We start from the raw sequence: 22,698 nt of genomic DNA, 5'->3' as shown, positions 1-22,698 counted from the left end.
CCACCCAGGAACCAGTACCAGAAGGGCCCAATTTGTTTGTGGAAGCGGCAGAGTGGACCGAGATGCAGGAGAGAGCAGAGGAAGTACCACTGCCCCTCTCTGACCCTGCCCCCACATACAGCCTCACACCCACCAACCTGGGTTGCCCCGCCCTGGTGAACACCTCATGTCCCGCCCCTCATACATAATGAGCACAAACAGACCAAAACATTGTGGCTCAAGTAGAAGAACAGCTCAAAGCCCCAGAGCCAATACTTCTAAGCGACCAAGAGATAGCAAACCTATCAGATGCACAGTTCAAAATATTGGTGATCAGGATGCTCACAGAACTGGTTGATTTTAGTCACAAATTAGAGGAACAAAGGAAGGCCACACTAAGTGAAATGAAGCAAAATGCACAGGGAACCAATAGTGATGGAAAGGGAACTAGGACTAAAATCAATCGAGTGGACCAGAAGGAAGAAAATAATGACCAAACAGAAAAGAATGAAGAAATAAGAATTCAAAAAAATGAGCAGAGGCTTAGGAACCTCCAGGACATCTTTAAACGTTCCAACATCCGAATTATAGGAGTACCAGAAGAAAAAGAGCAACAAGTGGAAAATTTCTTTGAACAAATAATAAAGGAGAACTTCCCCAGTCTGGCAAAGGAAATAGACTTCCAGGAAATCCAGGAAGCTCAGAGAGTCCCAAAGAAGTTGGACCCAAGAAGGAACACACCAAGGCACATCATAATTACATTGCCCAAGATTAAAATGAAGGAGAGAATCCTAGAAGCAGCAAAAGATAAGGGGACAGTCACCTACAAAGGCTCCTATCAGACTGTCAACTGATTTCTCAAAAGAGACCTTACAGGCAAGAAGGGGCTAGAAAGAAGTATTCCAAGTCATGAAAGGCAAGGACCTATGACCAAGACTGCTCTATCCAGCAAAGCTTTCATTTAGAATGGAAAAGCAGATAAAGTGCTTCTCGGATAAGGTCAAGTTCAAAGAGTTCATCATCACCAAGCCCTTATTATATGAAATGTTAAAAGGACTTATCTAAGAAAAAGAAGATAAAAAATATGAACAGTGAAAGGACGGCAAACTCACAGTTATTAACAACCACACTTAAAAAAAAAGCAAACCAAGAGGACAACTAGATTGGGAGTGGAACCATAGAAATGAAGATCACATGGAGGGTTAGCAACAGGGGAGTGGGACGGGGAGAAGGGGGGAGAAGGCGCAGAGAATAAGTAGCATAGACGGTAGGTAGAAAATAGGTAGGGGGAAGGCAAGAATAGTATGGGAAATATAGAATCTAAAGAACTTGTGACACATGGACATAAACTAAAGAGGGGGAATGGTGAGGGAGGGGGTGTGCAGGGTGGAGGGGAATGAAGGGGGGGAATGGGACAACTTTAATGGCATAATCAATAAAATATATTTTTAAAAAAACTCAGTCATACCACTCTAAAGCTTTTTAAATTTATTTTTTAAGTAATTGGAAAAGCAACTTTTCTAAATGACCTATATGATCAATTAATATGAAGGTTAAGTCAAAGGCTTAACAAAGAGAACAAAGTTAAAAAACACAAGGAAAAGTTTTTATGAGCCTTCAAAAAGTTCTCAATGTCTTTAGAAAAATATAAGCATTTCCTTCTATGCCAGGTATAAAATTATCACAAAAAAACAAGAGCTACTTGATCTTTCAAAATCCCCTCAGGTATTCTCAAGCCTTTGCTGAGGTGGGGAAGTCCGCCTCAGGTACCATGTCACACCTAGATGGCCCGCAGACCTTCCAGGCAGGACTGTCCTTGGAAGAAACACCTTCCCTCCTTTCCCATCCCTAAACTCTCCACAGCCCCTTCCATTAATCCTGTGCTCCCAGCTAATCTCACACACTAATCTGTAACCAGGAGGAAGTGGGTGTTGCTGTGCTCATGTGTTTTTCTTTGCCCAAGTCATGTTTATATTTAATGAGGGCTTTCTGGAAACAAGGCTTTAAAACTAAGCAGTGAGTAAGGAGAAATATTTTGCTTTTAGTTTAGTTCAGTTTTATGAAACACTAAAGAGAAGGAACAGAATTAAAGTAATGGGACAGGGAGTAACAGGGAGGAGGAAAAGAACGAACTGTGGGTAAATAGGTACTGTTTTAAAAATGCTTTCTCACTGACATCGTTGTGGACCACACCACCATATTTGGAACGAAAACATTTTACAGAAGCTCAGTGCTACTGTAAATGAAGTAATTACTGGTATTTTAACCCATAATTGGCAACTGTGACATAAGCCGATAAATACTGCTGACTCAGCAAAGGTGACACTTTGTGATTAAAATATTCATCATATTTTTTGAAATAGTGTTGAAAATTTTGAGAAATACAAAGAAGGTACATGGAGGGTATAAAGAAATATAACTATTTGCTTTAACTGCTGCATACATTTCATAATTCATTTAAAGTGGATAATGACAGCTAGCATTCTGCTAAAAAGTATTGTTTATATAATGAATTATCTTTTCGCTTTTAAAAATAAAAGTAATTTTACTTATAAAAAGAAATGCTGACTACAAAACTATTTAAAATCAAAGTCAAGTCAGAGAAACAAACAATATAACCACTTTTGTCTTACATAAGTGAGATGTTACATTAAAATGAGTTGGAGCCCTGGCTGGTGTGGCTCAGTGGATTGAGCTCTGCCTGAAAATCGAAGGGTCTCCAGTTCGATTCCCAGTCAGGGCACATGCCTGGGTTGCAGGCTGTGTCCCCAGGTGGGGGCGTGAGAGAGGCAACCAACTGATGTTTCTCTCTCACATTCATGTTTCTCTCTTCCTCTCTCTCCCTGTCTTCCTTTGTCTCTAAAAATAAATAGATAAAATCTTATAAATAAATAAAACAAGTCAGAACTAAAGTGGTTAGAAAGATGTGTGTCTAGAGGTCAAATACTACTACTCTATTTTATTTTCTCTAGACAAAATAGACTTTATTTTTTATTTTTAGAAGTATATCTCATCTCACTATGTGAGATGTGAGAAGTATCTGTTTTACTTCTAAAACACAGATATTGTGTTTTTACCCATAGAAGGTGTGGAGCAACCCTGCATTAAGCAAGTCTGTCACCCATGCCTCTCCTTTAGAAAGCAAATGCTGACTTTGCTGCCCAAGAACTCTGAATGCAAAAAAATTTTTAAATGGCTTTTGAACTCACCTGAAGTCTGCTGATGTTCTGACTTGCTACTTTCATTTCTTCTGCCAGTGTCTCTTTGGACTTTTCAGCCAAGGCTAGTCTTTTAGAGAGTGCTCGGCACTGTTAAATCAGAAAGCATTCCATTACCACAGGGGGCATTTCCCAAAAGCAAATTCACATCAGGGAAGATTATCAGAAAACAGTCCCCCAAACCAAAGCCCTACCTCCGTTCACAATACCTGCAGAATACCTACAGACTAGAGTACACATCAGGAAAATGAGGTCCCACTCGGATTACTTTAATAAGCAAACAAAATGTCTACTAACCCAAGCTCATCAATTTTTCCCCCTAGCTCTGGTCCAATGACCAGTGGTTACAAAAAACATAAAAACTTTTTACATTTACCCAGGATTCATTTATACTCTCACTGGTCAAAAAGGAGGCAGTTATTTCAAACATTGTCAATGGCATCTGACTAGGCAATATGGATCCTAAGATACTGTTCTTGTGTTTTAAGTCCTTTACGAAAGACCACATTACAGGAACAACAAAAGCTTTACAGTCTACTCTATCTACATGGAATCAAAAACTGAGGGCAGGATTGTAAATACCCCAGCTGCTTTCTTTGGGGGTTTTACCAAACCTAGACTGCCCAGAGACAGAAGAAAAAAAGAAAAACAAGTCTCTCTCACATTCTTGTTTAAAGAGGGCATGCCATTGAAAGAATCACCAAACTTTCTGATGTGGCCCAGAGACTGACAAGGAGAATCTGCTGAGACACATTCGAATGCTCTGTCAACATCAGATGCTCAGACTAATCATTCCAGTGAAGTCACACAGGGGGGTTACCACTTCCTGTTTACAAATGAGGGGAAACTAGGACAATTTGATAATTCTTGTATCACATTTGTGCTGCAGACATTTACTCAGATAAGCAAATGAAACAGCCTCCAACATCCCCACTCATTTCAGAAAGGCTCAGACAGCCAAATCAACCCCTCTCTATTAACCAAACATCTGTGTGCTCAGCACCACACCTGAAGAAGACGGAGAGAGTTTTACAAGGCTCGGGTCCTCATGAAGATAACAATCAAGTCTGGACACCAACTCAGGAGGCAGCTAGGGATCCAAATAAGGACATGATTTTGTACCACACCACATAGCTCAGATGCTAAGTACTCCAGCGGGCTTGTTGTAAGTCATCAAATCTGCTGTCCTCCCTATTTTCTAGGGCCCTTCAAGCTGTCCCTACTGATCCATTCATCAAACCAGTACGTAATGGTTGCTTATGATCAATACCCAGCTTAAGCACATCATTTCCTTTGGCAGGAAAAAAAACAAAGCCCTTCTCCAGTTCAGCAACTGGCCTCCTATTCCCCACCTCTGCAGTTACTGGACAAAATCACAAAGGAAGGTCTCAATAAAGGATATTGTCTTTTTAAAAAATCTTTAACAATTAACAGCATTATAATTCTGTCTGATATCTGCAGCTGATCTTTTAATGTAAAATTTCAAAGCAGACACCTACATGGATTCTTAGATGTTCTACCTTATTTGTTCCTTACTCTTTGATACCGTACTTTCTTCATTTTCTTCCCTTCTAATCAATGGGATATAATTTTATTGATTACTTTGCAGTGTTTTTCCAGTTCTCAAGAAAATGAATTATTTAGTGAGGAAAGAAGAAAATGTTAACAAAAAGTAAGATTTTTAAATATTTTAATGGTTGAAAAGGTTGTTTTTTTAAAGATTGTATTTATTTATTTTCAGAGAGAGGGGAAGGGAGGAAGAGAGGGAGAGAAACATTAATGTGCAAGAGAAACATTGATCAGCTGCCTCTCACACATGCCCAACCAGGGCCCCGGCCTGTAACCCACGCATGTGCCCTGACAGGGAATCCAACCCACACCCCTTCAGTTCACAGGCCAGCGCTCAATCCACTGGACCAAACCAGCCAGGACAAAAAGGATATATTTTTATCACTTACATAACTCATTTCAACAAAATGTCATTTAGAAACTGGAAAGTATTTTTTTAAAAAGGAAAAAGGCATATTTTGTTTTCTAATTTCCCTACATGAAAATTCCTTGGCCTATGAATGTTACCTGAGTATAGCTCTCTAGAAGTAATGTCCCAAAACATACATGACCATAAGAAAAGATACCTGTCAGTCTCAACTATTTTTCACCAACTTAGAAATGACAGATCAGTGCTATATTTATTGAAATGAAATTTGGGGTTGGTATAGGGACACCGACTTCTCTCTTCTAGAGGACGGGGGGAGACCGGGACAGTGACCCAGTTCTTGAAGGGGTTGGGAAAAACCACCACATCTGACTGACTGTCCACTCACCTCAGCATAAAAATGCACCGACTTACTGTCAGCCAGCTGCAGCTGAGACGTCAGTTCCACTATCCTTGCCATGTAGTGATTTTTAATTAAGTCTTCACGAGATTCCACATCTGGAAGCTGAATAGAACACACATAACTAAATAAATGAATGCCAGTGAGATGAAGCAGTTCTAGAAAAATAAAAAGGAACTCATGTTAGGGAAAAAGACACAATGTTTTGTACACGTTCATATGAAATTTGTTGGGGAGTCACTGTTTTCCTACCCCTCAAAGAAACTTCAGACAGGGCAGGGAAATGACTACTCTGAATTTCTTGATTTTCAGCATCTGCCTCTCTCAGAATGAGACTGTGGCTTCGAGAACAGAGCAGAATTGAGGTACTGGGAAGCCCTGGGGCCATGTCCCTCCATCAATTTTTATTAGCCATAAACCTGACTTTCAAAATTTCCGTCTGACTCCTGTGTCCTTCTCTAACTGGAAAAGGGGAAGAAAAAGGGACCATGTACTGGAACCCCTAAAATCTGAACATTCTTTTTCCTCCAACATTACCTTAAGATAGCTTTAATGGTCTTAAAGATACTAATCAATTAAACTATTGCTATAATAAATAGCAATACTACCCTTGTCCCAGACTAGTAGTTACTCCTAGTTACTCTAGCAATGACACACTATTGAATTTAGTTAAAAAATGTATGTAGAAGTTCAAAATTACTGAAAGTATAAGGCCAATAAGGAAATCAAAGAATTTATCAACCATGTTGAACTATATTTACCAGCTCACTGTACTGAGTGGTAAGTTACATGACTTCAATGTTCTTTTAATTGTTATTTATAAAGTTACATCTCATAATATTTCAAAACAAATTTGCAACCCTATGTGACAAGCCAAATCTGACCTGGGTGCACTCATTCGAGGGCTGGAAACAACTACCAAGCACCCTGTTCATAGCCCCCCGAAAAGCCCCTTTCTTAGCCCGCCCAGTGGGCGGGCTGACGGCTCTCAGCCTCACCCAGCGTGCCAGGGAGCTGATGGCTGGCTCAAGCCACACCTTGTCAAACTGCCAACTCAAGTCATTCAACGAGGCATTTACAAAACAGGCTATAATTTGTTGGGACAGTTAAAATAGAACCAGAGGAAAAAGCAACGTGGACCCACTGATGGAGGAAGAAAACATTGGCTCCATATTTGCTAGAATGGTCAGAAAACACAATTAGACAAAGCTGGCGTTTGTAAGGCTTTGTCAACAAACACACAGCCAGATATTTACTAACAAATGATATGATGCCAAGCACACATTACCTCACTGTCAGATGTCCTGGTTAAAACCCCAATCTGGAACATAAGGGAAAACAATTCTTTAGAATAAACTGTTTACATTTCAAACACAATAGTTTAAAAGCACATAATATTTTCTCTTCTTGGTTCACACGTTTAGAGAGCACTGGGGCTGGAATGCTAGATCGCCCTGGGATTGTGCTAAAACACAACTGCAGTAAACTGCGAGGAAGCAGTACCTGCGGAGAGGCACCCGCATTCGCTATTTCTCCCATGAGGCAGTAACAAGTAACGATCATCACTATTTCCTCTGTCAAAATGCTGTTAGTCATTTTCATCACTGAAACCAACAAACTGTGAAGAGAGAAGAATAGCTTCTGACTCCCCTTGTCATTTCTGTGCCTATTTCCAAAGTGACAGCCAAGATAATGACCATCATAACAGAACATTCAAAACATGGAAAAAAAAAAAACCACTGGCTGAAAATTCAAAAGGAGACAAATACATTTTTGATGCAATGTTATTATGACATCAATAAATATTCATTTCAGATTTAAATCAATGAACATGTAATTTTAGACACATTAAAGTGATGCCAGGTTTAAAGCTCGGTTCTGTGGATCGAGGTGTGGAAAACAGAAAGTCATGGTTACTCAGGTCATGGTTCATGTGCTTGGGTACAATAACTTACAAAGTCTATTGGAACCTCAGGTGCAATGTATTCTGTTCATCAGGTGACACCCAATAAAGTTTTCACAGGTTCTAAATAATATTCTCACGAGCAACACTCTGAACAGTGAGCAGATCAACTGAACGTGTACTAAAGAATATTGTGCCCACCTAGCTATAAACGGTCTTTTATAAGACTTCTTTTTCTACTCACTGAAGCAAGAGTAGCAATTAGTCTTTCCCTTTCAGTTAAAAACTGTTTACAGGGACCAATTGTTTAATTTTATATATTCAAATATGACTACTTTGGTACCCATTCTGCCTCCCCACTCTCACCCCCTCACTCCCGAGTTAGGACTTGAGAGTCTGGGACGGCACAAAGCTCCTCCATACAGATGTCTATCCAAGCTCTTATTCCACTGAGAGCAACTCAGGAAACGGAGTATATTCAATCACATAAAAAATGAAAGGTGGCCAACCCTACCTTGGGTCTCTAATCCTGACTATCAAAGACCATGCCCAAAACCGGGGCTCATGGAAAATGTGGTAAGTGAGGCAATCTCAACTATACCTTACATGAGAGGGAATAAAAAGAAAGACTGAAAAGCAGACACAACAAGGAAGACAGAAAACACCACCTCTTTTATCTCTGTTGTCTCCGGGTCATTTTTGGCAGGAATCTGCGAGGGGCAGACGGCAAGAGAGTTCTGCAGTGAGCGCCTTCTCCTTCAAGCACTCTTCTCACGCCTTGGGCCCTGCTCATCCGTGCAGCGCACTCACGTTACCTCCCTGTGATGTGCTCCCCGAGCCTCCACAGACCTCTCTGTGATCCCACAGCCTCTGTGCAGGGCTCGCTCTGGGATTCTTCTGTGAGCATGGCACCCATTCAGGTCCAAACACTGAGAAGTTTCATTATGTCTTTTGCCTTTCTATAAAATTTTTCTGTTCCTCTCCCTCATATTTTATAATAAAAATTTCAAATATACATAAAGTTGGGGGCAAAGTATTAAAAAACATCTGTACAGCCACCACCTATACTTAATGAACATTTTATATTTACTTTATCTCCATGTATATATTTATTCTGAACAATCTGAAAGTAAACTACAGACATTATGATACCTGACCCTAAGAACAGTGGTGCCTCAGAACTTGTTAATTCATTCTGAACTCATTGCAAGTACCAAGCAAGCGCTTCCTCTTGAGGGGCAGCATCATGACTCATACAAGTTCTAGCAGGTGTCTCGAGTCCTAAGCAGGTACTAAGTGTCAAAGCATTTTTTTCTTGCCAAAATGCAACAAATACAGGGTTTGACGAGTTCTGAGGCCAACAAGTACTGAGGTATGACTGAACTTCGGCATTTAGCTCCTCCAAATTTATTTATTCTCCTAATTATTCATAATAACATGATCAGACCTAGGAAAATTTAACAATAATTCAAGTTTCTGATATTATTAAGGAACAGTGAGGTCAGTATACGTTTTGAAAATAAGTCGGGTTGTATATTTCACTATTAGGTATACTCTGAATCGGATGCAAGGTAAATGTGAGAAGGACCACACCTTTTTCTTCAACAGCATCAGTAAGCTATGGGATAAAGTCACACACCTTAGGACAAGGACTTCAAGAACAACTATGGCTCTCCTTAAGAAATGCTTATAAAAATGCCCTTAATGAGACCTTTCTGATTGTAAAGGGTTTTTCCCCCCTTCCTGATTTCTCTTTTACTAAATTTTCTAATGTCAAAACATTAGGCAGAATAGTATAATTAGAAAACTTCTCTCAAAGTAACTTTGATTTCTATACCTCCAAAAGAGACATTTCTTCATTTTCTAAATCACTGCAGTTAAATATAAAGTTGCAAGACAACCTGCCAGTCTACTGCCTTATGAAATAAAATTAACATGATGGATCCTTGTGTTTAACGTATGCCATAAAGCTTTATAATGTCTAGAAATATACCACGTAATTGGTTAAAATTGTATTTGTGGCATTTCTATAAAGACCTAGGCATTTAGCCTTTGAGCAGAAATATAATTCCATTTTATAAATGTTTCTATGGAAAAACAGAGTCATCTTAAGTTTGACTTGCTGTATCTTTTCCAGGAACACAGCCCTCACCATGGGAAAGTCTCAGGTAAAATCAGAGGGAATTCAATGCAAATGCTTTTGGAAGGAGGCATCCGCTTACCAACTTGCTTTCTCTAAAGCACACAGATTATTCCTATTATAAACTGACATGTTTATATAGTTAACCTAACTAACATTAGGTTAGATCCTTGCCATTAACATTAAAAACAGATGGCACTCACCAGACTGGTGCTATGAACTGGCTCCAGCTCGGACTTAGCTGAGGCTTCTTCCTGGCCTGAAGCATTCACTGCAGAGGCATTCTCCTGGGCTGGCCCCACCGCCTGCCCACTGCTTGTACTCTTCAGCTTATCTGCAATTCGCTGGTTTTCTTTCTCCAGCTTGATTTTGGCTAATTGTGCTTCTAACATCCAATGTTCTTTCTCCTGCTCCAGTTTAGAAATCTTCTCCAAACTCTGCTGAACCTTGAAAGCAACAGAGAGTTTTGCACCTTAGAGGATGATGGAGATAAAATTTAGTGGCTAAAATAATACTTTACAGAATGTAAAGCAAAACTACCTCATAGAGGCAAAACCAAAAAAGTTTGACCATGGAATAGGGAACAATTTATTCAACGGGATGCAAAAAAGACATCCAAAAATTAAGAAATTGAGCTATAGTAAAATAAAATCTCTATTCATCAAAAGGTATCATTAAGAGAATAAAAAGGAAGGCCAAAAAATGGAAGAACAAACATGTATCTAATAGCGGACTAATATCCAGAACACATTAAAGCAGTCTTCAAATCAAGAAAAAGATAAACAAATCAATAGAGAAATAGATAAAAGAAAAAAAGACTTGAATAGACACTTAAACAAAATTATAAACATAAAAAAAGGTGCCCAATGTCACCTTTTATCAAGGAAAAGCAATTCAAAATCACCCAAATGACTATATATTTTTTAAAACGGTGAAGGGATTAAGAAGTACAAATGGACAGTTACAGAATAAGCACAGAGATGTAAATTACAGCATAAGAAATATAGTCAATAATATTGTAGTAACTATGTATAGGGCCAGGTGGGTACTTGAGATATCAGGGGACCACTTCATAAAGTATATGATTATCTAACCACTCTGATATACATTTGAAACTAATACAGAATAATAGTAAATATAAACTGTAATTGAAAAAAAAAAGAGAAAATACAAAGGTGGGCATGTTTGTGGAGTAACAGTAATAATCACAGTATAGTGCTGAGAGGAGTGGAATTGGGGACAAATACTGAAAAACTGTTTGGGAGGATCTTTTAAAACTGAATATATAATACCCTATGACCTAATAATTTCCCTTCTAGGTATATAACCAATAGAAATGCATGCATGTTTACCAAAAGACATGTATGATGGCCAAACACTTAAAACAGCCCAAATACTCATAAGCAGTAAGAATAATTAATATATATTCACACAATAAAATACTCAAAAGCAATGAAAATGAACAGATTACAACTATATATAGCACAGGTGAAGATTACAAATGCAATGCTGAGTGAAAGAAGCCAGAAGTGGAAGAGTATTCACTACATAATCTCATTTTATAAAAAGTTCAGTATCAGGCAACAAGCCTAATGTATGGTGTCAGAACACAGGATAATGATTTTCTTTGGGGGAGACAACAAAAGCAACTGAAAAGAAGCAAGAGGAAGGCTACTGGGGTCCTAGTAACTGGCTACATTAATTCATTGGGATATCGTATATTAATGATTTATATACTGTTCTTTAAGTACATTACACTTCCACTAAAAGTTTAAAAAGTGAATTCTCAGGACAAATAAAAGCCTAAGAAATACATAAAATAAAATCTTATAGTGAATTCCAAATGCTTTACCAGCTACCACAGTTGAGCAGTCACCGAGCACTAGGCACTATTCCCGGCACTTTCCTCCCACTGCCCCACGGAGGCCCCCTAACAGTCCTGCAGTTGGCATTTCTCAAAGAGAACTAAAGCTCCCAGCAGCTAAACCACCTGCTGAGCTAACAAACGGCAGAGCCAGGATTTGGGACCCCCATCTGTCTAGCTCACAAGTCTGAGTCTTTTCACTGTATCACACTGCCTCCCATTGGCTCAATTAATCCTTCCCAGACCTTGAAAGGAAGATATTATCCTCACTTTAGAGAGGCAGGAAGTGAGACCCAGAGTATTTATCAGGCTAGCCTGCAGCTGACCAATGGCAGGGTGGGAAAAGTAATAGCCCTGAAGCCAGACAGTTCCGCCACTTACTAGCTACTTTGGGGAAAAGCTGCTTCAGTTCTTTGAGCCTTACTTTCTTCACATAAAATAAGAATATCCAGAATCATTTTTTTAGATATTCCACATTTTATTGTTTGTCTCAGGAATTCCATTTTTCAGAAATTATTCTGTGGATGAAATTTTTAGTTCCAACATCAGAGCATACTAATAATGAAAAGATAAGTGATGGTGTGTGTGTCCAGTGAAAATAAGGTCAGCATAGACAAAATATTGTCTCAGATTAATGCATTTCTGTTGTCTTTAAAATAAACATTCCCAACACTGAAAGCAAGCCAGTGGTAAAGCGAACACATCTCTGACAAAAGCTAAACTGGTATCCATTTGTACCAACTTATATAAACATAGTACCTCCTACCTCCTGCCTCAAATTGAAACAACCAACTGAATATTAAAATTTTTTTATTCCTGCTCATAAAATAATTGAGTTTCTAACCCCTTTCCCCCTAGCCTTATTACTCCAGATATTGAAATGTAGTGCCCAAAGAAAGAATTAATCATCAAGGCCAAAATGTGTTGATATTACTTCACTGGTAATTATAACACCAATTGAATCAAGAGGACTTTAAATTTAGAGTATAAAGAAATGCTTTTCAAAATGAATTATCTTATGGTGCTTTTCAGCATGTGTTAAACAATTAACTTTACATATTTATTTCTATAGCCTTTAAATCACCCTATGAATGTTAAAAACCTTTTCCAAGGCGTTCAACATTTATGCTCTTTAACAAGTGTGATTGTCCAGGTGCCATACCTGTTGTGCAAGGCCTTCTCGGCTTTCAGTAGAGCTGAGAAGGACGCGGCGGTTTGCCAGAGCTTCTTCGTAAGGCACAGACTCTGGGAGGGGCTATGGGAAAAGCATCATAAAAATGAAAGAAAACGATCATATCATCTTCCTGATTCACCATATACAAATTAGAATGCTAAATGGAGCTTGATAATAAATTCAGGGGTATTCCAAAACAGACTATTTCGTTTAATATATTTGAAAAGAAAGTTCTTTTCATAAAAAAAAAGAAAAATAATGAAGATGAACTTGTCATCCAAGTTACAGGATACCCTAATTAAAACCATATTGACCTGCACCAAAACAAGAGATAAAGGAACAGGACAGAAACTCTAGAAACAGACAAAAGCACATACAAAAATATATTATGTGACAAATGATGCCTTTTTCAGTCAATGGAGAAAGGTAGACTTTCTCCAGGATAAATGGTACAAGAACAACCAGCTAATAACTTAGGAAGAGAACTATTTATATTCCCATTTTTATGCCTTTTATTAGAATAAGTAATTTCAAGATGGATTAAAAATCTCAAGCCAAAAATTCAGACCAAAAAAATATGTGACCATGCCTACAATTTTAGGGAGTCCCTCAACTTTCTACGATCTCCCTGAGAATCACCACCATTAAGGAAAACACTGGTGTGATATAAAAATTCAAACTTCTGTTTTTGAAAATCATTACAGCAAATTGAGGGGAAATACAATATAAGTAAGAGATTTAAATCCTTAATATAAGGAGTGCTTTCAACTCTATTTAAAAACATTTATTTAAAAACAGATAAATGCTTTAAACAGGCAATTTGACAGAACAGATATTCACAATCACTTTAAGAAAGGATATTCCACTTCAGTAATAAACAAAGAAATGCAAATTAAAATAATATAAGAAGCCTCTTGTCTGAGGCTGACAAATATTAAATTTATGGGTTAAATTTACACTTCTACTGATAGTAAACTATAAATAGGCAACCCTCCTAAAGTGTTTCAAAATATGAAAATATGTCAAAATATGAAATACTCATAAGACTTTGAGCCAGCAATTCCTTTTTAGGGAATTTATCTTAAAGATATCTTAAAACAATTAGACAAATACAGGGAGATAGGTAGCCTTATATACTGCTAGAAGTGTAACAGTATAGCCACTTGTAAGGGCAATTTGGCATGTGCAAACCACATGGCCCAGAACATTCCACTTCTTGTTATTCCGTACACGTGCCCGAGGAGGCATCTGTAAAACCATCCACTGCAGTACTCCAACAGTAAAGAACTGGAATCAACCTAAATGACCACCAATAAGGGAATACCTAAGTGAGCCACGGATCACCCACATTATAGAATTCTATGCCTTATTTAAAAGGAATATACTGGCCACCATGTATAAAGATACAAACACATCTCTAAAACATTTTAAATCTAAAAAGGAGGTTGCATAATAAAACATGCACTTAAGTTCAAAAAGAGAAAATTCTATGTATTGTGTATTGTCTATAGGTTTATACAGATGCATATAAATGCTCCAAGAGAGTCAGGATGGTTATACACCAAACTGATAACTATATAGTTACCTCTGGAGCAGAACTAGAATTAGAGATTGTAATTTACCTGTAATGTCCTCATGTAATACAAGAATGTATTTATGCATTATGTATAAGTAAAATTTAAAAAGAAACAGAGAGAGAAAGGTAAAAACAAATGCACAGAGTTGCATGTGAAAAAGTACCCTCTATAGTATTGCACATAACAGTGGGAAATACGAAACCACCTAAAAATCCACTAGAAGTAGGCTACTTAATTAAATTATTACACATTTATAGAATGAAATACTATAAAGACGTTAAAAAAGAATAATTTATATTTCCAGATGCACATCTTTTGATATATAAAGATATCCACACTGTTTTATGAGGAAAAAAGATTCTAAAACACTGTATTTTTCCAAACACAATGCTTTTATACAGCATGTGTGTTTGTGTGCATACATGCACTGAAGTTTTTTTGTATGTGGAGATACTCTAACAAAGTTAAGAGTAGCTCACTTTGGGTGGTAAGATCTGGGGTGACCATAACTGTCTCCATCTTCTGGTTTCTTTTTGCAATGATTGTGTATTCTTACTATATTCACATAAAAATTATAAATGAGTTCCAATTATTTTTCTGTTTCTACATGTAAAGATTTTCTGAAGTTTGACACTTACTGGCTGCCTGGCTGCCTCACCCTAAACAGTTTACCAGGTGCCAGGGACTGGAGTCCAACATGAGCTATGCATCTACCATCACATGTCAGGCGAGGTTTGGGTCTCTACTACCTCCTCCTCCCCAAAGAACCCCAACACCCACTAGAAGTGGGTGCCTCGAAATTGTGTACAACCTAAATAAGAATAATTGTGGAAAAACTCTTGCCATTTTCTGAATTATTCCTGGTTTGTCCTCTGACTTAAAAGTTAACAGAAGCTCACAAACCTTTCTCAAAGCTTTCATATAGGCAGCAGCTTTTTTCTTGTACTGTAACATGCATTCGGCTGAAAGAGGGCTAATGAATCCACTGGCTGCCTTAGGCCCATAGCTCAGTGAGGCAATGAAGTAGTCCACATTGTTGTTGAAGAAAGATGCAATCTAAATGAAGTGTGACAAGAAGACAGATTTTGTTTTCCCATAATACATCTACTATATGTATGTAATAGCTTTTAAAGAAAAGTTAAAGATGCTAGAATGGAAATAAAATTTCAGCACCTGCCCAAGAGCCCACATTTAATTGAGAATGCCTGGGCAATGATTTATAATAAAAAAACAATACCAGTACAAATATTGAGGCTACACTTCTGATAGGTCTTAATTTAGACAATTTTTATTCTTCCTGAAAACCAAAACTGTTTGTTTATTCAGAATATTCCTAGATGATGTTCACGACCTATTGACCTCATTAATTCTGCCATTACTCTCAAAATACACATATTTGGGCTATATAGTCCATTTGAGCTTTAACTTTAAATGTTTCAAATTCCAACATAAGACGTGCCACAGGCGTCTTGAATATGCAATTTCTACTTAAATTTAATTCCGTAAAGTTCACTCTGTGTGTCACAAATATATTGGGTTGGCCAAAAGTCCATTACATTGTTTCTGTACAATGGCTCTAGTAGTGTTTAGTTGTCTTCAACTTCATTCAGAACAATTTTGTTAGTATGTATTGTGACAGCTGTCATTTTAAAAAATTATCAAAACTGGTGAATTTTTGTGCAGCCATATCAATATTGAAGATGGAAAAATATGCAACATTTTTGGCATATTATGCTTTATTACTTCAAGAAAGGTCAAAACCCAACTGAAAAGCAAAAAAAGATTTGTGCAGTGTATGGAGAAGGTGCAGTGACTAATGGAACGTGTCAAAAGTGGTTTGCAAAGTTTCTTGGTACTATTGGCATTGTAGGCAACTAAGTGTTTGCCGTGGGGCTGGACTATGCATTGGATGATGGTTAGCAGCACCCTCGGCCTCTACCCACCAGAAGCCAATAGCGAGAGAGAGCCAACACACTCAAAATATCCCAATCAATAAAGTTATGCATGAAAATGGAAAATGTGTATTTTATTTTATGGAAACAAGGTAATGAACTTTTTGGCCAACCCAGTAATAGAAAAGACTGAATTAATTAAGTAGACCCTTGTCACTTTCTAATTTAACCTTTATTAAATCTACATGAGCTGCCACAAAGATCCTTAACTGTAACTTTGCAGAGCCATGATTTATAAACTACAGTGATATATAAAATGGTAGTATAAATAAAAATATCTAAGAAAGTACTTAGCCAGGAAAAGTAACACCTTGGAGACCTTAAAAAGTATTCTATTTTGAAAAGTAAAAAATGTGACATGGAACACAGTATTCTACATTGGCAAAAACTGCTCAAAAAGTAGCCAACTAATTGCTAGTGGTTTGAAAATTTTATTTTTCATTAATACTTTGCTTTGTCAAACAAAATTGTTAGGGGGTATTCAAAAAAGTGAGGACCTACAACTCTTGAGCTACATGTCCCTCATAAATGACATGGACAATCACATACCCAGTGTTTGCATTTTAGTATACAGTGAGGTTTATTTTCTTTCCTCTTTCTAATATGTCTCTACCCTTCCCAAATGTTCTTTCATGTGCATATTACACTTCCCAACTGAGTTTCTTAAAATTACAAACAACAAAACTTATTTGAATCAAAACAGATTAGCTAAGTATTAAGCTACCACAGACTACCATTAGTTCAGACACTTATTTTATCTAAAAACCATTTGTAAAAAATTCAGACTAAAGATCAAACACCTTTCCTTGAAATAACATTTCAAGGTTCCAGGCAAAGCTAATCAGAAATAAACTATGAATATACAGGTATTTAATATTCCACAGTTCTCATTAAAAGTGGCAAATGCAGACACTCTGGTAAAATGCAAACATTCTCTTTTTCTGCAATGTCTTAATGGAATCAAAGTTAGAATTATCCTCAGAAAGCTTCCAGCACGTCTGTAGACAAAAGCATTAAAGTGGGAGCAGTGGGTGTGGCCTTCTGGCTAAAGAATCCTGTAGACACAGGTCTCCTGACAGAACCCGACAAAAACACCATTTTATCATGTCCCCAAACTACAGCAAACTGACACAAAGGCCAGCCTCGTCTGAGCCTGGGGAAGATGACACTGAATATTTGACATAATCTATGATCGTTTCTGATTAACTTAAACTACTGGAAAAAACTTTCTATTATAGTCAACCTGTCAAAGAATAATGGTATATAAACATGATAGAAATTAGCATTTCCTTGAGAAACTGCATTGAGTCTGTTGAAATAAACAGGCTAACATAGTCCTGAATATAGTCCTTTCAGCTTTATACATATAGGTAATTCTCATAGAAATCTTAATCTGTAAAGGTGTTGATGACAGCCAAATGAACATACATTCTTAGAATGTGACTTCTGCTGAAACTAGATATCCAAGATAAAATGAGTTTCAAAGAAACTGCACTTTTGTCATTTTATAATAATAATTAAGTACTTAATGATCCAAATGATCATTATCCAATATTAAAAGTTCAATGAAAAGACGTATGTTGAAGGCACTTTAGAAGTACTTGTTAAAATACAAAACCACAAAGGTAGTATTACCACAAATATTACCAAGGTACAAACAAAAAAACTTGGAGGGAATAAAACAAAATATTAACAGGAGATTTTTTCTTTTTATGTATCCTAATTTCTAAATAACAGACCTTTGATATACACAAGGGTGTTTATATTGAGTCCACCTAGAATCTTCAAATCATCAGATAACTCATGAAAACATAAGAGTTGAGTGATCCCCTTACTCATCACAAATACTTAGCAACAACTAAGTTGTTCTTTTTTTTAAAACCATATTGTTTTAAATATTGGGCAGGGAGAAGGAAAAAGGAGACAACTTTACTTTACAAAAAGCCTGATATTCCAATATCCTTTTACAAATCAATTTCCTGTATCATTCAAGGATGGGGAAAAAGGAGCATATTTCAAAATGGAATTTAATGTCAACATAAACCAGAGAAAAATTACCTTTCCTGCTCCATTTGTTAATGCTACTACTGATGACAGGATACAGTCATTCGTCGTTATGAGCTTCTGTGTTGCTATTGGAAGTTCATGTTCTATTGTAGCTTTCTGACTATAATGTTTGGAAATATCTGTAAAAGCAATTGAATGAAAATTCATTACTATCCATACACAGTGGCATATAAATAACCAGCCCATTAACTTCTCATATCTATTCTTACAAATTCACTCAAAAAATAGTCCTAAATATCAGGATTGTGCTGAATATCAGTTAGGTCACGATCCACATGGAAAGAATAGAGGAATGAGGGTCACTTAACACCATCCTGATGCCTCTATTGCAGCCACCAGCCTGCAGTTCCTCATTTAAATGTTAGCCTTTAATCTAGAGCCAGGTAAGTAACCCTGACCAGTATTTACCAGTTAAAAACCCTAATTTGATAATCCAGTAGGCACAAATGAAAATTTATCTTGTACTTATATAAGCAAACCATGAGGTTGGAACAGAGCAGCCAACAGAAGCAAAATGTCCCACAATCCTCACGGGCTCTTAGCTAGTCAGCTAGTAACAATGAGAGATGTCTACACAGCCAAACAAGGATTGGGTGCTCCAGTGTCTGCTTTCACATGCTACTGCCTCCAGTCCAAGAATATTACAACCAGGGTCTGGGGTTAGAAAAGCACAGAACAGAGGCTGAGATACAAACATGTTAAGACAAGATACAGTAGGTGAAACAGCTAAGCTTGGGGTTTTCTGAGTCTTGGAGAAATAAAATAATTTTACTGGTCTTGGAAGTAAGGGAAAAATGGGGGAATAATTAAGTCTCTGATTTACAAGAAAGAATAATTATATTTTAAATAACAAAATGTTTACCACACAGCTTCCTTTGAATTTTTTAGAATACTTTTGTTATACAGCATCATCATTACCAATAATGCTCAAAATAAATAACATAACATGAAAACTGACTTTCATAGCAGATATGTATACAGAGAATTTCATTTATTAAGAATCAAGAAATTTAGTTAATTTTAGACAATGAATAATTAAGAGGAAATAAGACTTTTAGCCCTGGCTGGTGTGGCTCAGTGGATTTAGTGCAGACCTGCAAACCAAAGCATCCCAGTTTGATTTCCAGTCAGGGCACATGCCTGGGTTGCAGGCCAGTTCCCAGCAGGGGATGCATGACAGGCAACCATACATTGATATTTCTCTCACTTTCTCTCCCTTTCTCCTTCCCTTCTAAAAGATAAATAAATAAAATCTTAAAAAAAAACTATTTAGAAAAAATGGTATTTGAGATTCAACCTGATATGAGCATATTTTAATACAAAATTGCTGTAAATTTTATGAATAACATTATTGCTAAAAATATTTTATGTGCACATATACTTATATAGATTTTTAATTAAGTACAGTTTTTTATCTTTAAATTATATTTTATTGGCTATGCTATTACGGTTGTCCCTATTTTTCCCTTTGCCCCCTCCACCCAGCACTCCCCATTCCCTCTGGCAATCCCTGCTTAGTTTATGTCCATGGGTCACACATACAAGTTCTTTGCCTGCTCCCTTTCCTATACCGTACTTTACATCCTCATGACTGTTCTGCAACTACCAATTTGTACTTCTTTAATCTCTTCGCCTTTTCATCCATGCCCCAGACATCCTTCCCCTAGTAACCATCAAAACACTAACTGTATCCATGCTTCTGTTTCTGTTTTGTTTGTTTTTTAGATTCAATTATTGATAAAAATGTATTTAGTGCCATTTTACTGTTCATAGTTTTGATCTTTTTTAAAATAAGTCCCTTTAACATTTCATATAATAATGGTTTGGTGATGATGACCTTCTTTAGTTTTTTTCTTGTTTGGGAAACTCTTTATCTCTTCTTCTATTCTAAATATTAGCTTTGCTGGGTAGAGTAATCTTGGTTGTAGGTCCTTGCTTTTCATCACTTTGAATACGTCTTGCCAATTCCTTCTAGTCTCCTAAGCTTGTTTTGAGAAATCAGCTGACAGTCTTATGGGAACTCCCTAGTAAATAACTACTTTTCTCTTGCTGCTTTTAAGATTCTCTCTTTATCTTTAACCTTTGACATTTTAATTAGGATGTATCTTAGAGTGGCCCTCTTCATATCCATCTTGTTTGGGACTCTCTGTGCTTCCTAGATTTGTATGTCTATTTCCTTCACCAAAAAAAGAAAATTTTCTTTCATTATTTTTTCAAATAGGTTTCCAATTTCTTGCTCTTTTTCTTCTCCTTCCAATACCCCTATGATGTGAATGTTGGACCTCTTGAAGTTATCCCACAGGCTATTTACACTATCCTCATTTTTTTGCAGCGGGGGGCAGGGGGGTGCGGTTCTTTTTCTTCTTGTTGTTCTGATTGGTGGTTTTTTGCTTATGTTCCAAATCATTTACTTGATTCTAGTTTAGCCCACTCTGCTGTTAATTCCCTATATAGTGTTCTTTATTCCATTAGTGTATCCTTTTTTTCTGTCTGGATCTTTTTTATGCTGTTGAGGTCCTCACTATGTTCCTTGAGCATCCTTATAACCATCCTTTAGAACTCTGCATTTGACAGATTGCTTGTCACAACTTTGTTCAGTTCTTTTTCTGGAGTTTTGTTCTGACCTTTCATTTGGGCCATATTTCTTTTTCTCCTCATTTTGGCAGCCTCTCTGTGTTTGTTTCTATGTATTAGGTAGAGCTGCTATGACTCTTAGTAGCTTGGCCTAATGTTGTATGTGTCCTGTAGGGTCCAGTGGCACAGCCTCCCCTGTCATCCAAGCTGGGTACTCAAGGTGCGCCCACAATGTGGGCTGAGTACACCCTCCTCTTGTAGCTGAGACTTCATTGCTTTTGGCAGGTCAGTGGAAGAGGTTTACCCAGGCCAGTCGACTGCAGGGACTGGCTATGACTACTGGCCACCAACCTCTGCCCTCCGTGGAGGATCAGCTGTGTCGGGCCCACTCCACTTCAGCAGGGCTCTGATGCCCACTGAGTCCACAGTGCACTACCTGTGGAGGCTGCTGGGTAGTGGTGTTCTGATGTGGTCTGTAGCTGTCCACTGGGTGTGCAGGCTCTGGGGTTTCCCAGGAGGTGCAGGCCAAGGTCAGTCACTGCTTGTACTCTCTCTGGGGCCACTTGACATGAACTATAGTGATCTGCAGATAGCTGCTACTCGTGCTAGGTTTAGAGGTGCCCAATTGTGGTAAGACTGTGATCCAAAGCTAGTTGCTCCTAGTGCCAGGCCTGGGACCACTTAGCAAGAGGTATGGGGGCCCACTGAAGCCAGCTGCTGCTTGTTTTAGAGGATTTAGGAAGATATGAAGCATGAGCCACGACAACCCAATCATATGGAAAAGCCATTGTTAACAGCTTGGGTGGGCCTGTTAGTTGGGCAGAGCCTCAGAGAATCACCATGGTGGGGCAAACAATCTAAGCCAGGTTGACAGAGTCTCAGATATGGTGCCCACTGCTCTGCTGCTATGGAGGGGAGGGCTCAAAAAAGGAACCATGGCCTCTGCCAGCAGTTCTGTCTGGGAGAAAGCTGTCCCCCAGCTCTCGCTCTGACACCAGACACTTCAGTTCCACCCCGTATGCCACTGGTGCCTTTTATGCTGCTTCCCCAGTGCTGGAGCTCAGAGTGAACTTGAATAAGTCTGTGAGTGGGCCCCTTAAGAGGAACTGCTTGGAAATCCAGCAGTTTTTTTCCACCAATTCAATCCCTGGTGATTTTTACAGCCAGAAGTTATGGGGACTTAACTTCCTGCCACTGGAACCACGGGCTGCAGGACCTAGTATGTGGATGGGACCCCTTACTTCCAAGATATCCCTCCCAATTTTGATCTACCACATATGGGTGTGGGACCATCCCATTCGGCACCTCCACGTCCTCACCTATACTACCAGTCTGGATGGATGCGCTTTCTTCTTCAATTCTGTAGCCATGGGAGTGCTATTCAGCTTCATTTCTGATGGTTCTGAGCGATGGTTGTTGTACACTTTAGTTGTAATTTTGATGTGATTGCACGAGGAGGTGTGGCATGTTTGCCTAGGCTGCCATCCTAGAGAATCTCCCTCATTTAATACAGTTCAAGATTCATAGAAAAGTTACAGCCCATTTTCCCTATTGTTACCATTTTATGTCACTATGGTATAGTTGTCACAATAAAGGAACCAACTAATTGGAAAATTATTGTGTTCAACATATTTTTAAAAATAAATTATTGTTTTCTATATATTCACAAGATATCCAAGTGAATAAAACTTCTACTGGAATGCCAAACAGCTTCTGGATACTGAACTTGCTAACCTTTAACATAGACATTTTCTTTCTATGCACCACAGTAAGTTCCATTTAATATTTTATAGGAAATATACAGTGCTGTAATACACCTTGGCTGGTAGGCAGTCCTGGTTGATAGGTAGGTGACTGAGATACTTATTAAAGACATACAATACTAAGAACACCTATGTGGCTTCTACTGGATCA

The 22,698-nt window shown here is 37.9% G+C and overlaps 1 protein-coding gene across 1 annotated transcript in view; it reads right to left on the bottom strand.

The window, feature by feature from the left end:
- PPP1R21 (protein phosphatase 1 regulatory subunit 21) overlaps nt 1-22,698 on the bottom strand; it is a 61,898-nt gene that overhangs the window by 3,518 nt on the left and 35,682 nt on the right. The window contains exons 14-20 of the mRNA XM_037047849.1: nt 18,202-18,329; nt 15,095-15,247; nt 12,603-12,695; nt 9,780-10,022; nt 6,822-6,854; nt 5,522-5,638; nt 3,189-3,287 (exon numbers count right to left, since the gene is read on the bottom strand). Of these exons, the coding sequence (XP_036903744.1) occupies nt 3,189-3,287; nt 5,522-5,638; nt 6,822-6,854; nt 9,780-10,022; nt 12,603-12,695; nt 15,095-15,247; nt 18,202-18,329 (866 nt within the window). The remainder of the gene's footprint in view (nt 1-3,188; nt 3,288-5,521; nt 5,639-6,821; nt 6,855-9,779; nt 10,023-12,602; nt 12,696-15,094; nt 15,248-18,201; nt 18,330-22,698) is intronic.

The sequence above is a fragment of the Sturnira hondurensis genome, unplaced genomic scaffold, assembly GCF_014824575.4.
Source record: "Sturnira hondurensis isolate 20B ecotype Veracruz unplaced genomic scaffold, ASM1482457v3 Scaffold0006413, whole genome shotgun sequence".
Lineage (NCBI taxonomy): Eukaryota > Metazoa > Chordata > Mammalia > Chiroptera > Phyllostomidae > Sturnira > Sturnira hondurensis.
The sequence above is the reverse complement of the archived record's forward strand: the minus strand, read 5'-3'. Positions and strand labels throughout refer to the sequence as shown.